The following is a 17,814-nucleotide window of genomic DNA, read 5'->3' on the forward strand; positions in this document are numbered from 1 at the left end:
TAATAATTTGATCCAGTATAAAAGCTGGGGGCATTTTAATCACATTCATCATTGACCAGTCTCTGCCCTTTGCTGCCTGGGACCAGAAACTCCTATCTGTGGTATGTCTGGGTTCCTCAAATGACCACAGTGCACAGGCCCCTCTGCAAACACCACATCTGTGTTTGTTTCCAAAGACTATTGTGCACTCATGCAAAATCCATTAACTGTGGACATAGTCATGCATGATATTTCACAGGATGCTTCATTCCAGAGAAGATACTTGACAGCCCAACTCCAGGTGTTTCTCAGTGATACGGTTCCAAAGTTTTCTTCCCAAACCGTTCTTCGCTAAAGTTGTCCATTGGTGCTATTCTTTTCTCCCCCCCCCCCCATTAGCTTCTGGGCACCTAAGAATGGTTCTGTCTGAACTGGCCCCAATTCTCACTAAGCAGTGGGTGGATTGTCCTTTACAACACCATGAAGTTTGGCCCACAAACTGAGAGAAGCCATACTTGGCCGGTTGCTGGTATTCTTCCCACTGCTGCATTGGCCAGTGTTTGGGTACTCATTGAATCAGTTTTATAGATTCAGATGGTTTGGCCAGGTATTTGCAGAAAGCCTCCTGAATGCAATAAATAAATAAATAAATGAGAGAGAGAGAGAGAGAGAAAGAGAGACAGAGAGAGACAGAGAGAGAGACAGAGACAGAGAGACAGAAGAGTGTGTCAATAGCCAGACTGACAACATATTGAAAGATTGTGGTGGGGCAGGCACAATCTGCAGGTTGCAGATGCTTAATTTCCTGTGCATTGCTAAAATCTCACCACTGCAATTTTCAGAACAGAAAGCACAGAACATGCTTGCCTTTTAAAAAACAGCAGTAGCAGCAAGCACCACCACCCTGTAGACAGAATGCTTTTGGAAAGTAGTTTGCTAGTGGCCAAATCCCTTAGGCCTTTCCCTTTGGGCTGCTATCTAAATTAAAACCCTTCCTCCAAAACTGCTACTTGTCCTGGGAGGGGACATGCTAAAACGATTAAATCCCCCTCCACTGGTGCAATGATCCTGATCTGGGTACTCCCCTCTTGGAATTTGGGCCAAGGATGATGGGAGTTGTAGTCACAGGTTCCCCATCCCTGCCTGAAAATATTCTCCTGTCCTTTGTTGCCACAATTTCAAAAACTTGCTTCTCTCACCGGAAATCCACAAGAGCCTTGCTCGTGCCCATGCCCACTGCAGTTATGCCCTCCATGCTGTGGGGCAGGGTTGTTGCACTGCCGAGATCGGCTCACGACTCCTAGTCCGCAGGTGGTAGGGCAGGGAGTCCAGGATGCCCAGGGAGACCACATTCCGTCAACTGAGGCAGAGAGAAAGTGAAGGGTTCAATTTGTGTTTTTTTTTAAGAGATTTTTATTAATTTTTCAAACAAGAAATACACAAACAAGACATATAATATAACACTGTCCCTTCATTTTCCCTCCACCCACCGGTCCACTTCTGCCACCAGTAGGGCCCGTGTGCTTTAGGAAACAAAGGGGTCCAATTGTGAGTTGAGTTCTGCTTCCCCCCTCCCTCCTCCCTCCATATCCCCCCCTGCCACTGAGAGAACAGGGAGGAAGGAGTTATGGGGATCTGCATCCCCCAACTCTTTCATAATCATATTAATAAACCTAGAAGAAAAAAAGAGAAAGAAAGAAAGGAAAGAAGAAAAAAAACAAAAACAAAAAGAAAATTGGGAAGAGTTCAAACTTCCCAGTTCTTATTATTTTGACATCTTAATTGCGACTCCCTCGGTTGTCTTCCTCATGGTTTTCCTTGCAAATTCTAATTACTTGTGGCGAATTTTCCAACTCAGCTTCAAATCTTAATTATAAGTGAAGGGTTCAATTTGGGCTTCCCACTGGCCCGTGATATTCCGCTGCCTTCAGACGGTCAGTATTTTGTACGAAATATTCAAGTGCATACTTTAGGTTTGCACAATTAAAGGGAGGCAGGTGAAAGCACCATACTGAATAAACAAGACTTTTGCAGTTAGGAAAGTGAGGGGGAAGTGCATTGAAAAGTGTGGAAGGAACAAGTGATTCATGGGTTGGCCACTGTGGGAACAGCATGTTGGACTGGGTAGGCTCTCATCATCCAGCTGCCTTATGTTCTTGTCTTGGGGAAAGGGAGTGTGAGAATGTAAGATGAGCCCTGCTGAATCAGACCAAAGACCCGTCCATCAGCCTGTTCTTAAATGCCTTCAGGCAGGGCCGGCCCTAGCATTAGGCAGAAAGAGGTAGCGTCAGCCTCAGGCGGCAGACACTGGGAAAGAGGTGGTGTTGGAGAGATGACATCTCCATGCCATGCAGCCTGCTCTGTGCCCTCTACGTTTGTCTGCTGCCTTCAGATGTAGGAGAGGACCCTGTCCTGTTGCTGGTGTGTTGACGTAAGAGTCACCTGCCAGTCCAACCCATCGCCCTCGCCTTTTGGGCAGGAAGAGCTTCCCAGCTGGGGAACTCCCTCAAGGTTTCTAAGGATTCAGCATTCAAGCACAAAGGGTGCCTTATCCCAGCAAGGTCCCCTTCATGCTTGCCCAATCCCTCAGCAAGATGGTGGCTGCACCTGGACACTGCCTGTTGTTGCACATCGCAACCTCCTCCTTCTCCCCTTCACAAGGCAGGCCCCCTCCGGAAGGAGCAGGGTTGTCGCAGATTCGAATCCTTTTCTTGATCCCAGAACACGTCTCTGAACACACGGACCAGGGTGACCACTCTGACCAATGGCCGTTGTCTAAAGGAAGGAAAGGAGAAAATTGTTCACCGATTCTCTACATCAGATTTGGACAAGCAGGTTCCTTCTTCTTCTGTGGACATGACTGGTGTTGCACAATAGCCAGTGGCTAAGTGCATGTGTTTTGAGTGCTAGTATCTTCCCAGTTCTGCTCTTTGCTATTTCCTCTGGTTTTTCTCCACCCTGGTTTTATTTATTCACAGCATTTATTCCATACCTTTTAGCGAAAAGGGTAAAAGAGAGTGTGTGTCTAAGAGCAGCTTAGCAGCTCTAAAATTCACAATCTATTACATATTACAATAATCCTATAATGTAATACAGTGGTACCTCTACTTACGAATAACTCTACTTACGAATTTTTCTACTTACAAATGGAGCTCCGCCCGCCATCTTGGATGTGGTTTAGATAGGATTTTTTCTACTTACGAATTTTTAGATAGGGTTGCTTCTACTTACGAATTGTTCTCCCAATGCATTCCTATGGGATTCGACTTACAAATTTTTTCGACTTACAAATGTGTGTTCGGAACGCATTAAATTCGTAAGTAGAGGTACCACTGTACGATTATAATTTGAAAGCTGTGCAAATTGGGATATCATAAAGGCTCGGAACGGGAGGGACAGGGAAGTCAAAATTATGTTATGAAATGAGTTTATATAATGATTGTTTATATTTTCTTTTTTATTGTCTTGTTGTTGTTTTTGTTCTTGCATTTTTTTCTTTTTTTCTTTTTCTTTTTATTATTATTATTTTTTGCTATTTTGGTGTGTTAGTTTTGTTTTTGTTTGAAAAAATCCAATAATTTTTTTAAAAAATAAAATAAAATTCACAATCTAAAAACAGTTGACATACAAGGAAATAGGAATGGGAGGGGGAGGAGAATGGTTCTACTTCCTCTGGACTTGAGTTAAACAATAGGGAAGAGGGGGATAATAAGTAGTCAAGTGACAAAGGACATAAGAGGTGCTGTAAGGTCAGAGAGAGATGTGTGATCCTCTAACGAAGGGGGAGCAGGGGAGGGGGGACATCTCAGAATAGGTACAGGACAGAATTTTGGTTTTGTTTGCATTTAAATGAGAAACTGCCTAACTCACACTTTCTAAATCAATACGCAGAATAACGGCATATATGCAATATGAAGAACAACCGCCCTTCAGAATTTGCATTCCTCTTAATTTTGTGGTGTTCTCCAACAAAACAATATACACTTAAATGCATGCATCACAATGCAAAAGGAGATGTGTGTATGAGCATATATTTGCACTGAAACAATGGCATATTTTCATGGGGCTTTTAAAAAAGAGAGAGAGGAAAGAAAGAAAGAAATGCAAAGTGCTTGGGAAAGTGGAGAACTGAACTTCAAGACCGGAGAAACTAGAAACTGAGAGAAACCAGAACTAACAGATTCACCCAACCATAGTGGCAAGAACAAACCAGGAATCTTTGGGAGAAACCATGGGCCTCTCCAGACTGGTGGTTTATTGCAAGCATACTCTGGAACCTGTTTTTGACACAAGAAGGGCGGTGCCACGTTAGAGGTGGATTTATTCTGCTTTATTAATTGTTCTTGGATGCTTCCCCAAGGCTTCCACACGATTGCTGTCCAGAGGGGCTGCAGCAGAGCAAAAGTGGAACAAATACAAACCAGAACATTTCCGGTATAGAAATTTGTGAGGTTTCTCGGGAGGAGGTTATGTGATGTGCACTAACTGGAAATGAAGCAGTGTCACTGAAATCTGGACTGCGTATGGCCACCCTGTTGGCGGTGTGAGCACAACTGGAGGTTGTCTGGTGGGCCCCCATGAAGATATAAAAGGAACGTGCTCTTGCAGCGGAGATGTGCCTTTTGCAAGGGAGGTCTGCCTACCCCAGCTTAAGAAGTGAAGGCCAGCTTACGTGGGCAGGGTTTCATCTTAGGACAGAGCTTGAGATCAGCGGAAGGGCCCACACATCGCATGCCGCTCTCCGGGTGAGTGCACTGCCGGATGCGCATCTGGTTCTGGAGGCCGCAGGTGGCGGAACAGACGGACCACGGAGACCACGGAGACCAGCTGCTTTTTACTGTAACGGGAGAAGAGAGGTGAACACTGGCAAAAAGGCACACATGCACACCATGTGGGAGGTTGTGGAGCCCAAATCTCAAATGCACGATTGGCAGAGAATCACAAACAGGGGCAATGGCACCGTGCAGTTTCAGAACCAGTACAGAGGGGACTCTATGATGCCATATCCCCAAACCTGGTCACAGGAAAAAGACAATGGGTTAATCTTTACCTCTTCCATCGGGTTACACATTCATTTTTTCCTGCCTGCGATGGGGGAGGATGCTTCTTTGCTCTCCTCCAGATAGCAATCTCCATTTTGAACTGCACTATGCATATCTGTAACATTTAAGGACGATTGCCTGCCTGGTTTTCATCCCTGTAACTGTTGGATCCTGGCAAGACTTTTGATGTGAGTAAACCTTGTATTTTTCTTGTTTACTAAACAGTCTGAGAGTGATTTCTTTGTTCAGAGGGAAACCAATAAAAATGGGGTGGGGGGGGGGGGGAAATGGGAGAAGACACTCCAAGTCTGCCTAAAACATCCTTGGATATCATAATTGTTCTAAAAGGTTATGTAACCTTGTCCTAATAGCTTATAGAGATAAGATGTGTATGGATGGTGATTTTTAACTGTGCTGAAATACATATTTGCATTCTCACACAAGAGGAAGTATAATTACTAAGTAAACTATCCTCTCCTGCTCATTTATAACCATCCAACACACACTTCTCCCATAGATAATCAACTTGTTTCCAGAACGATACTGTATCATACAACTAGGAAAGGGTAACATAGATGGTCATGGGACAGAACATTTCCCTGCCCAGGAAGGCTTTTCAGTTTATGGATAAAGCCCACAATTATAGGAGGACATGAAAGTCTTAATAATATGAATGGTGTAGAGAAAGCGGGACAGCAGGAGGTAGTTTCATTCTCTCTCATAGTAGTTTAGAGCCATTCTATAAATCTGATCGGTTATAGAGTGTAGGGATGGAAGGGGGGGGGAATTCAATTCAGTCCGCATTTAAAGCCAAAGTCAAATTCACACTCCCCCCCCCAAATGTGAACCCAATCAGAGCTATCCTTCAAAATTGGCACTTATGGGCAAACTTTGCAATACAGCTGCTTTAGTTCAACAAAACCGCCATGTTCAGGGGCAGTATATCTCTGAAGAATGGTCATTACAAAGGCAAACGATAAGGGACGGTCTGTTTCATTCATGCTTTGCTTGCGGGCTTCCAGAAATCTGTGCAACTTACCTTCACAGTGAACACCGTCACCGATAAATCCGCTTTGGCAAACGCAGAAGTAGGATCCCAGGGTGTTCAAGCACATCACGTCCTGGTCACAGGCATGGGAATCCCTGGTGCATTCATCAATGTCTAAAAGGTGGGAGTGAGAGAGAAGCTGCACAGTGGGAGGTCATGCCCCAGACCTGTTTTTCTCCTTGTCTGCTGGGGTTGCCAGGGATTGGAGCCTGGAACCTCTACCACTTCTGCATGCAAATTCAGGTCTGCTACACCTGAGCTACAGGCCACCCATTACGGACCAGAAATGGGAGACCTGTAAGTGGTGAGCTGGTAACACCCCAAATATTGTTGGACCCCCCCACCCCATGCCCATGAGCTCCAGCTGACACAGCCAAGGTTCAGGGATGCTCTGTCAACCGGACCGGATTACTGCAATGCCCGCTGCATGGGACTGCCCTTGAAGATGACGTGTATACTTCAATGGCTCCAAAATGCCATGGTCAGGATACTGGGGCTCCATTTGGGACTCACATAGCCCCTATTTTGAAACAGCCACAATGTTTGTCCATTCCAGGCCCAATTTCAGTCGCTCACTCAAGCGCCCAAAATACCTGAAAGACTGCCTCTTTTCCTACAGGCCCCCTTGGGTGCCAAGATTGGCAGAGGGGTTCCTCTTGGTAATTTCACCACCCTCAGAAGTGCAGGCAGCGGCGGCCCAGGAGAGGGCCTTCTCTGCGGCAGCCCCCAGGTAGTCAAACTCCCTCCCCACAAGTATGTGTCTGGCACCTTGACTATGCAGTTTATATTGTATGTTAAAGCTGCACCTCCTTACTTTAGCCTTGGGCACTCAAGTTGCATATCCCTGGGACCCACCCTGTTATTGTGATTGCATTTTTAAAAAACCCAAATAAACCTGTTTTTAATGTATTTTAAATTGAGCTAGGACCTTGGGGTGAACAGTGGGCAATAAATCATATTAATGCAATGACATTGGTGGTGATGGACTCTGCAGCAATACCTGGAGGGGACACAGTTTCCCCAGCCCAGCCCAGCTATTCTTCACAACCAGAGGCTCTGACGTTTCCTCTACCTATGCAGCTGAGCACGCCGTCTCCTTCCAAGCCTTTCGGACAGCGACAAAAATACGATCCATATGTGTTGATGCAGGTTGCTTCATCCAGGCAATTCAGGGGCATCTCCCTCTTGCACTCGTCTATGTCTTTGCAGAAAAGAAGAAAACAATACTATATAGGAGCATGCTCTACATACATGTGCGCACACAGAGAGATTTGCCCATCAAGCCCAGCACTGTCTACGCTGACTGGCAGCTGCTCTCCAGCCCTTCCCCTGCCACCTGAATCCTTTTAAATGGAGCTGGATGGTGGCCTTCCCTTAAAAATAAAGCAAGGCCCCAGTCTTCATGGTTCTGAATACAGAGGTGATTTAAACAGGGGTTTAAGAAGCTGCCTTCCACTCAATATTGTCTACACTGACTGGCAGCAGCACTGCAGGGTTTCCAGCAAGGTTCCGTCCCAGCCCTGCCTGGAGATGCCAGGGATTGAACCTGGGACCTTCTGCACGCAGGACATGTGTCCCACCACTGAGCTGTGGGTATTCTAACACAGGGTGTGCCAATCTTTTGCAGCCTGTGGGCACAATAGGAATTTTATGGTAGTGTTGTGGGGCCACACACACACACAATGGATACTGTGGGGCGTGTGACATCACACAAAATGGCTTTGTTTGTGTGTATGTCACAATAATTCATGCATCAACGCTATCTGTGGAAAATAAATGGTTGTTTATAGCAGCATTATGATCATTATGTACTACAGTATGCTAAAATAAAGACTACAAGAAGCAAAGCTCACAATTATTTACCAACACAGTGTATACCATTTCCCTCAAATCCTGGATTGCATTTGCAGTGTTTTTCATCCCGGCTTCCATTGCAGGTTTTGGTGATATCTGATAGGAAACACGTGAATAGCAGAAACTTGAACACAGACACCAAATACCACAACAGGGTCTTCAGATTAAAAAGAGTAACAAGCACAGCCTTAGCTACTGACACAGTCTTTATGTTTAGAAATCTCTCTCTCTCACACACACACACATTTAGAAATATAGAGGCTACATATTTATGATTCCACAATGTTTCAATGATCACATTTCCACTGTGTCATTGCTTCATTTTGTGTTTCTTATGCTCCTGTTTTATATTTTATTAGTAGGGAGTGTCCGGCGTTGCCCAGATATTTTTAGAAATAAAAAAAGATGGGTTTTTAAATTGGGCTACAATTTGTGAGTTTGGACTTGTCACACCAAAAGGTGGGTGAAGCCATTTCAAAGTCATGTTTTGGCCCACCAACTAGATTCAAAATGCCGCCTGGAATTCAAACAAAGTCTTCCAGCCCCACCTCGAGAACCCCCATGCCAAGTCTGGTGACGATACCTTGAGAGCTGCCCAAATGTATAGAGAGCAAACAAACAAATAGACGGCAGACAAACCACTTTCCAAAATATCTAGCAGAGGAAGTGAATGGATTGGGAAAGGACATTGTGCTGTATTTTAAACTGGCTGAAATTGTTGTTGCAGGTACTGTTTGGCCACACCATCGTAAGCCACTCTGAACATACTTTGGCGCAGAATAGTTAATACCTATAATTTTAGAGTCACAGAATTGTAGAGTTGGGAGGGACACTGAGGATCATCTAGTCCAACCCCCTGCAATGCAGTAATATGCAGCTGTATCATACTGGGAACGAACCTGCCACCTTGGCGTTACCAGCACCATGCTCTAACCAACTGAGCTATTCAGGCATTGTTTATTCATTTGTGTAGCTGAAGCTACTGCAGAACAAAACCTGGGATGGTTGGGTATAAACTGACAATCAATAAAAGGATCGTTGAGTATCGCTTTAACAACCATTAACCACGACAGGATTTTTAAGAAGAGGGAAGGGGGGGGGCGAGATTCCATACCCCTATTTATTAAGAAGAGTCTCTGGGCATTTAACACCCTTCCGGGGACATCAGGGCTAAAATCGTAGACAAGTGCTCGGAAATAGCCAAAGTCAGTGTTCCTAAGAGACAAGGAAAGGGATAACAATGGTGAGATATGTTTCGTGAAATCTTGAAACCCAAACAGCAAAAATAACTTGAAACTCTCGGTTCTAGACACCCTCATGCACACACATTCTCTCCCACGTGTGCAGTCTCTAATTTAGTTAAAACTTTATAAAATTATGTATGGCACGGAGACAGTAGAGAGAGAATTGCTTCCTCCCTCCTCTCGTAAGACTAGAACTAGTGGACATCCAGTGAAGTTGAATGGTGGAAGATTTGGGACAGGTTTTTTTTTTAAGTACTTCTTCATGCAGTGCATGAACTGTGAATCTTGATCCCACAGGGGAGACAGTGATGGCCACCAACTTTAAAGGAGGATTGGAGAAATTCATGGAGGATATCGGAGACTGCTAGCCTCCCCTGACAAAGGCAGGTTGTTTCTGAATACCAGTTGCAAGAAGCCATAGGAGGGGAGAGTGCTGTTGTGCATGAGTCTTGCGTTTGGGCTTCCCATTGGGACATCTGGCTGTCCACGGGGATGCTGGACTAGGTGAGCCATTGGGCCTGATCCAGGAGGCTCTTGTTATGTTCTTACAATACACAACGCCCTTCCTTCCTGGAATGTAGGGGCTACTGCGTTAGAAGATCAGGTCCTTACACATGCAGAACAAAGATCGGTTCCATGATCAAAGGCTTGTGAATGCTTGTGATTCCCACTTGCTGAAAACCACAGGAGGGGGAAGAGCACTCTCGCACTCAGACCCTGCTTGTGAGTTTCCCACAGGCATCTGGTTGGCCACTGTGAGAACAGGATGCTGGGTCGGATAATAATAATAATAATAATAATAATAATAATAATAATAATAATAATAATATATTATTTATACCCCACCCATCTGGCTGGGTTTCCCCAGCCACTCTGGGTGGCTTCCAACAGAAAAATGAAATAAAATAATCTATTAAACAGAAAAATGAAATAAAATAATCTATTAAACAGAAAAATGAAATAAAATAATCTATTAAACAGAAAAATGAAATAAAATAATCTATTAAACAGAAAAATGAAATAAAATAATCTATTAAACAGAAAAATGAAATAAAATAATCTATTAAACATTAAAGGCCTCCCTAAATAGGGCTGCCTTCAGATGTCTTCTAAAAGCCTGGTACTGTAGTTGTTTTTCTCTTTGACATCTGATGGGAGGGCGTTCCACAGGGCGGGCACCACCACCGAGAAGGCCCTCTGCCTGGCTTCTTGCAACGAGGGAACCGCCAGAAGGCCCTCGGTACTGGACCTCAGTGTCAGGGCCAAATGATAGGGGTGGAGACGCTCCTTCAGGTATACTGGACCGAGGCCATTTAGGATAGGCCGTTCGTCTGATCCAGACGGCTATTCTTATTTTCTTATCTCAGAAGCAGCTGGAACCTGTTTTCCCCCATGAAGAACCTTTGAATTGCAAGGTGTCAGCCTTCTCAGTGAAGATGTTGTGTGGACTAAAACTCCCATCCTCCCTGTTGGCTATGCTGGATGGTGCTGATAGGAACTGGAATTTGACATCGGGAGAGCCACACGTTTCCCTACAGCCGATGCATACAACTTATGATGATGATGATTATAAAAATATATACTTCTTGATAACCAAATAGGCCTCCTTAAAAGCCTCGGATGCAAAATAACATAAAATATAAACACTCAGCATTAAAATACACCATGAAGCGACCCCCACCCTCTTTTTTTCATTAAACGGTGTTGTTTTTTTCCACAGTTCCCGCAAGGTTCTCACGGCAGACACCATCGAAATAAATAAGCCCTCCCCCTAAAGTGGTAAGTTGGAGGACACCTTTCTGCTTATAGGCTGAGCCTGAAAGCACCCGGATGATGGCAAGCGTACATTAATCCTCTGATCTCAATCTCATCCAGGCCGTTGGCCAACACCACTGCATGGCTGTCCAGCAGCGTCATGGGGCGGGGCTCCTTGATCCACCGGACAAAGCTGGACGGAGGAAGCCGGAGGTATTTCGGCAAGTGGATGGCAACGTTGTCCCCTTCCAAGAACTCTCCGACCTCTAAAAATAAAAGCAGCAGACGAAAACAGAGAGACCTCTCTATGCACTGGGACGTGAGCTGCCATGTCAAGGGAATCGACTCTTGGCTACGGGGCAGAGGAGGGAAACCTGAAAACCTCTAGATCAGGGTTCCCCAAACTTGGGTCTCCGGATGTTTTGGGACTACAACTCCCATCATCCCTATCTAGCAGGACCAGTGGTCACAGGGGGTGATGGGGATTGTAGTCCCCCCAAAAACCAGCCAGACATCCAGGTTTGGGGAACCCTGCTCTAGATGAAGTTGGGCTACAGTTCCCATCACCACCCCTGGCTGTCGGCCATCCTCATCCCAGACCATTTGGTCATGCCGGGCGGCACTGATGGGAGTTGGGAGTCCGACAACATCTGGCTCCTTACCTCTGCTGCAGGAAGGAATCCAGGAGGATCCAGGAGGTGGATCCACAGCCAATGACAGATGGAGCCAGAGCTAATGGCAAACCAATGTCGAAGCCAAGCAATTCCAATTTTGTCCCTGTCACCCTCCCTGCTTAGTTTTGCAAGGACTAAGGAAGAGGAAACTGCTACACTCTAGACCAGCTTTAAATAGGAAGGCAGGTTGTTGGTTGGTGGGAGAGTGCCCCACTTGCACCGAGAGCATCTCCTTCCACCCGCTGTCCTGTTACATTCTGAGCTCCTACAGCTACTTGTCTCATGTTTACACTGCACTCAAAGACCATTTAAAAAATAATAACATCCAACAACAAAAAAGAAAGGGCTAAACTGCTCAGTCTGCTTTAATTCCCATAACGTGTGCAGCAGTTACATGAATTTGGTGTTTTCATCGCTCACCCAACAGTCCGACTTTCAGTCCCTCTAACTTTCAGTCCCTCTAACAGCGAATCTGGGTGCTAATTTGGAAGTGAAATGAAGCTGGTCAGAAACAAGGTTGTGGTTTCTACACACTCAGTGTGTGTACGGGAAGGGGACCTCCTTTGGTATGTAGAAATATGGAAGTGTGTGTGAGTGTGATATTCATTCTCATCTCATTGTATGGAGAGGAAATGACCAGGTTTGAAACTTATGTCTGCTGCTATTTTAAGGCAGAGCTAACATGAGGAGTGGGGGCATGTTAATGTTATACTATTCATATATAGGATGAGCATGGGCCTTCTTTCCTACAAATCTAGGGGAGAATTAAAAAGTTGCCTTACCTATAGGCATGCTCTCCAGAGCAAAATAGTATCTCAGATTGGAAGGATTTAACAGCTGGAAGCCTGTCAGGTCATAGGCCTCAACCACGGCCGCCTTGGTGGGTGATGTGCTCGGATTCACTTCTGCCCAGAAAAGATTTGGGTAAAAATCATCCTCTTTGATTGAAAGTAGTGTCAGCGCCTGCCCACGTTCATGCACAACCATCCTCAGAGGCCTGTTCTTCCCAAGTGCCAATTTTCTTCGATAGCTGCAAAGCAACGTCTTAAGGGTAAGTGACGGCTGACAATGTACCAAATAAGCCATTTAATTTCATCTCCCTCAAGCTTTCAGGCCACCATTTGAAACCATTTCAGCCTTGCCTGTGTTCGGTTTCTCAGTGTTTCTCTCTCTCTTTCCAATTACATTTTATTAAGTTTCAACATTTTCAACATATACAGTCAAAGTACAATTTAATCTTTTCTCTTCTTTTTGTCAACTTCTTCTGTCTATCAAATCATAATATTAAAATCTAAATCCTTCTGCTGCTTGTAGCTCAAATCCTGCTTGTGAGTTCATCATACTACAATATTTCTTTAAATAGTCCGAAAAAGGCATCCATTCTTCCATAAAAGACTCATCACTCGATTCTCTTAATTTTGCTGTTAATTTTGCCAGTTCTGCATAATACCTTATCTTAACTTATCTATTCTTCTTTGGTTGGAACTTCTTCTTCCTTCCATTTCTGCACATGTGGAATCCTAGCTGCTGTTGTTACATACATAAACAACTTTAGCATTTAGGCGGGGTGGGGTGGGGTGGGGATTTCTGCCCCTATAATCCGTAACAGAAATGCTTCGGCCTTTTCGGACATACTCATTTTTTTAAAATCTCATCATATATCATTTCCCAAAAAAACCCCTTGCTTTCTTGCAAGTCCACCACATATGGAATTATTAGGAACCTTCTTCTACATTTTAGATAATTTATTAGGTGTAAAGTACCATCTATGCATCATTTTTGTATTATACAGCGCTTCTCAACTCCTTATATGCTCCTTCCTCTGGCTTGAAACCCATCTGGGAACAGGACTTGGGGAAGGAAATTGACAGGGTTATAGCTGGAATAGGATCTGGTCTACAAAACCTTCTTCCTCTGTCTCAGCCACTATTATGGGCAAACTGCATGAAAACAACCCACAAGTAGTTTATACACTCCAGTCAGATTGGCACATATTCATGGAACGAGCAATAAGCTTCGGGGGTGGAATTACACCTTGGGTGGTCCTGCCCAACAGCCTTTGGGGCTGCAATAATTTCTGAAATCAGTGTCGTTGTTGGTGACATTGTACATGCGCTGCCTGCCTTGCGTTCATTGTCTCGTTTCAAAGGGAGCAACTCAGTGGCTGTTTTTAAGCCTCTTCATGTTGTTGGAAGCTTCTGTAATGGCTCAGAATTGGAAAGACATTTCAAAGGCCATAGTGGTGGACTTGGGGCTTTCAAATTTTAGCGGCAATCGGAGTGATGCCAAAATCCAGCCCCTCCCTGCCTCTTGCCTTCTGTTCTAAGTCACTGCTGCTCTGCCCCCGAGCCACCCTCTCAGCTCGGTGCCCATTGCGGTCAAACCAGTTGTGCTCCCTGAAATCCACCTTTGGTGAACATCTGCCTTGAAAAGGACTACAGATAGGGCTGTGTCTTAAGAGACGCACACCAGATTGTATTTTGCACTCCACGCATGCATACCTGTGGAATTGTGGGCTTTGGCCGGAGTAGAATTTGTACCACCTCACTTCGTGTTGGCGGCGTCTGCCAAAGATGGAGACTGTGATGTTGAAGGTGACTTTCCTCTCTCTTGCCTTGAGGAGACAGACCTGCTCTCCGAACCCATCGCAAACAGATGCGTTGGAAATGGTGATGCGGAACCCAGGGTCTGCAAGTGGACAAAGAGTGAGGTCAGTTCAGGTAGGTAGGTAGGTAGGTTTTTCCATGAGGCTATATTAAAGCCAAGGAGAGCACTTAGAGCTCTTGCTAAGTTAACGATTACGTAAATGATTGTCGTTTCTTTGGTAGCTAACATGTGAGTGTTGTGACCTTAGATCATGTGAGAGGCACTGGGTTGCAAATCTTTTGAATGGAGTTGCCTTTGAGTCTTTTCTCCCAAACTCAATGGAATGAGGATGTAAAGGAAGTTCTCCTGAAGGGAGAGTAAACAGCCTAGAGGCTGGACTGCAGGGTGTGGGGAGAGAGGGAGAGAAAGAGAGAGACCTTTGCTTTTAGGTCTGTTTGGATTATTTCACATTCTGTAAAATGCTACGCTTGTGCTGGACAGCACAATACATTGTATGGATATTTTGGAGATGTGGTTTGATGTATCCTTTTTTATTTTAAAAGAGTTCCATCAGTAAAAGTTAGAATAATATTTTTGAGAGTCTGAACAATGATTTATTCCAAAAGGAGTCGGTTCTTATGATTCCAGTTGCTTCAAATTGGTCAATATTTGTACTGTATCTGCAACACTTGCTATTAATAATATAGGCAGTAATTCTCAGTCCACAAAATTATCTTTCAGTCTCTGTCTTTATCTCTTTCTTCCACAGAAGAGCTTTGTGAAGGAAGCATTTAATCATATCCCTCTTTTACAGATTGGGTAAATGGAGGCTAGGAGAGAGCGAGAGAGTGATCAACCAAGACCACACAATGTTACAAAGGTGAGTTTATTATTCACTTATTTCATTTACGAATCACATCCCACACAACATCATGAAGCAATTAAACAACAATCTCTCTCTCTCTCTCTCTCTCTCTCTCACACACACACACACACACACACACTGAATCCAGGTCTTTGCAGTTCCAAGATATTTACGCACTAGGGATACAAGAGAAATTTGTATTTAATTCTCATTTAACTCACATGTAATTCCCACAATATGTGGACCAAAGCACAATCTTTCCTTGAAATTAGAATTTTTCTGAAACTTGCAGTGCAGGTCCGCAGCCAAGTGCAAAAATACATATACTGGGGCAAAGTGTGCTTAAAATAAAAAAAATTCCTTCAGTAGCACCTTAAAGACCAACTAAGTTTTTATTTTGGTATGAGCTTTCGTGTGCTTAAAATGAATGCATTATGATGAAAAGTTGCTCTGTAAAAAAATGTGTGTATTAGGCAAAAATGTGTAGACGCTTGTGTATATTAGGAGAAATCTGCACTAAAATTCTGATTAATTTTCATGAGGACTTAAAAAAGAATGCAATAAGATGTGTAAATGTGGAGAACCAAACTTAGGACTGGGAAAATGAGAAATTTGGAGAAACAAAAATCGACAGATTCGCCCATCCCCATCACACACACACACACACACACACACACACACACACACACTGCAGTAAAAGCATTTTTAGGGTTCCTTGGGCTATCTGTGTGCACGAGAGGGAATGTTTTTAATGTGGTATAGAAGACTGAATTCTAGCCACTGTGGGTCTCTGCCGCCCCCCAAAAGAGCTAGATGTGCATAGGTATTAACTTACCTTGGCAACTGTTTATTCCATCCCCCTTGTAGCCTGGCAGGCACTGGCAATAGTAATCAGATGTCAGCTTGTCAAGTTGGCAAATGGCCTTCGGGTGACAGAGAATCCTCCTGGTGACACATTCCTGTTCATATGGATCTGGAGAGAGGCCGGGAAGAGATGCAAATATGTTGATCACTGCCACCACCCTTAACATGGAGATGCATGGCTTCAGTAGTCAGAAAGGGCACAAATAAATGTTAAATCACCACTTCCTGGGGTGGGACATACCCAGTTCAGAGTAAAGTTCATTGAAAGTTGTGGACCCAGAAGGGAATGAATAGACGGGTGCAGAGAAAGAGAGATGAATATCCACAAGGGAATATAGCCCTCAGCCCCAAAAATGTTGCTTCCCCCTGTTCTAACAGGCACAAATTACTCCAGCCCCCTAAATGAAGAGGCAACTAATGCAAAAGCTGGACATTCCTGCGCTAGCTGATTTGAAGTCTCCCACACTGAACACCTGAGATACACACTTTTGGGACTCACCCTCGATCACGCATTGCTTTTAGCAGATTTTAATATTTTACATTGCAATAATGCAATCCTGTGACCTTACGGGCAGGTAAGATATGTTAGTTGTGCTTCCTGCATCGCAGGGGGTTGGGTTAAGCGACCCTTCCAACGCTGCAATTCTTTGATTCTATGAAATCTAAGAACCATTAGTTGTTATTTTTACAAAGGCAGTCACAGAAGAGGTTCCAGGTTTCATTCGTCCCCCGCCCTTCACTTAAGGGTCTTACCATGGATCTTGCTTAGGACCTGTATGGTGATGAGGCAGAGGAGAGAAGCCAGGTGGCTCACTTGCATTTTCAGTTAAACCCCTCCTTTGTGGTTAGCTCGCATCTTGCTTGCTGCGGGCAGGATTAGGAGGACGGTGTTGGCGGCATGTCTGTGGGTCTGCATGCAGGTATTGTTTTCTCTCTGGGATCTGCAGGCGGGAGGCACCAGGCCCAGCGTCCAGGAACAGAGAAGGTCCGTTTCAGTTCAAATTATCTCGAAGGTTCTGCTTCCGGGATTCCAGGGGGATTCTGATTGTGGGTCAGAGTTCCTCGTTCCGTCCTGCAGAGCAGCAGTTTTCAAGCAATGTTCTAGGACAGGGGTGGCCAACTTCCAAGAGACTGTGATCTACTCACAGAGTTAAAAACTGGCAGTGATCTACCCCCTTTTGGGGGGTTCAGGTTAAAGTTGTTGAACTTCTTTAGGGAAGAGGAAAGCGATGTTGAGCTTTGGGTGGTTCAGGTCAATTTAGGGGTGCTGGGCAGAGATGTTGTGCTTTTTTTTAGGGGAGCCAAAGTTTGTAGCTTCTTTGGGGGGGAGCCACTGATCTACCAGTGATCTACCATAGACGTCCAGTTATCTACCGGTAGATCACAATCTACCTGTTGAACATGCCTGTTCAAGGAGATCCTGTGGGACAGGCTCCCGGTTCCGGTCTGCCTTAATGGAGGCAGCTCCCACGATAGTGGGAGGTCGTTAGCGATCCTACTGATGCAGATTGAAATAACGCAAGGAAATCAGATCCTGTCGTGCTTTATTTATTTTATAATTTCATTTCACGGTTTAGTATTGTTGATATCTTGAATTTCATTTGGGGGGGTACACCATAATCTTTTCAGGCCTTGGTCTATTGTCTAGTCATATAAATTAGCCTATGCAAAGTAAATGCAAATCTGTGCCCTCCCTTTCCTAGCAAATCCCTTTCCTCCTTTTGGGTGATGTGCAAGTGATCTGCTTAGCAGGGCACCCTGTTCACGTGGGGCAAAGGGGAGGCCCCAGGCAGGCTTGAGCCTAAAACAGGTACAAGGAGGCTTCTGGATAACTGGATCTATTCTAGGGATGGGGAATCTCAGACCCAAGACACAGTCCCCCCATCTCCAGGCTTCTTTGTAT

The 17,814-nt window shown here is 44.7% G+C and overlaps 1 protein-coding gene across 1 annotated transcript; it reads right to left on the reverse strand.

The window, feature by feature from the left end:
- Positions 1 to 4: 4 nt before the first annotated feature.
- Positions 5 to 16,854, reverse strand: LOC118086823 (uncharacterized). The gene is made up of 13 exons (XM_088671686.1): positions 16,665 to 16,854; positions 15,883 to 16,020; positions 14,098 to 14,284; positions 12,379 to 12,626; positions 11,014 to 11,188; positions 9,038 to 9,138; positions 7,933 to 8,019; positions 7,142 to 7,270; positions 6,061 to 6,183; positions 4,652 to 4,816; positions 2,587 to 2,754; positions 1,179 to 1,339; positions 5 to 604 (listed from the first exon to the last, which is right to left on the reverse strand). Exons 1-13 carry the CDS (start codon positions 16,729 to 16,731, stop codon positions 548 to 550), a joined length of 1,806 nt encoding a protein of 601 aa, XP_088527812.1. The 5' UTR covers positions 16,732 to 16,854; the 3' UTR covers positions 5 to 547.
- Positions 16,855 to 17,814: the final 960 nt, after the last annotated feature.

Source organism: Zootoca vivipara, chromosome 6 (assembly GCF_965207765.1).
Source record: "Zootoca vivipara chromosome 6, rZooViv2.hap1.1, whole genome shotgun sequence".
Taxonomy (NCBI): domain Eukaryota; kingdom Metazoa; phylum Chordata; class Lepidosauria; order Squamata; family Lacertidae; genus Zootoca; species Zootoca vivipara.

Coding starts and splice junctions, on each gene's coding strand:
- LOC118086823 (XM_088671686.1), bottom strand. CDS start 16,731: ATGCAAGTGAGCCACCTGGCTTCTCTCCTCTGCCTCATCACCATACAG. Junction 9,139..11,013: donor ATTGAGATCAGAGGATTAAT/GTACGCTTGCCA, acceptor CTTGTCTCTTAG/GAACACTGACTTTGGCTATT. Junction 1,340..2,586: donor CAACAACAGGCAGTGTCCAG/GTGCAGCCACCA, acceptor TCTCTGCCTCAG/TTGACGGAATGTGGTCTCCC.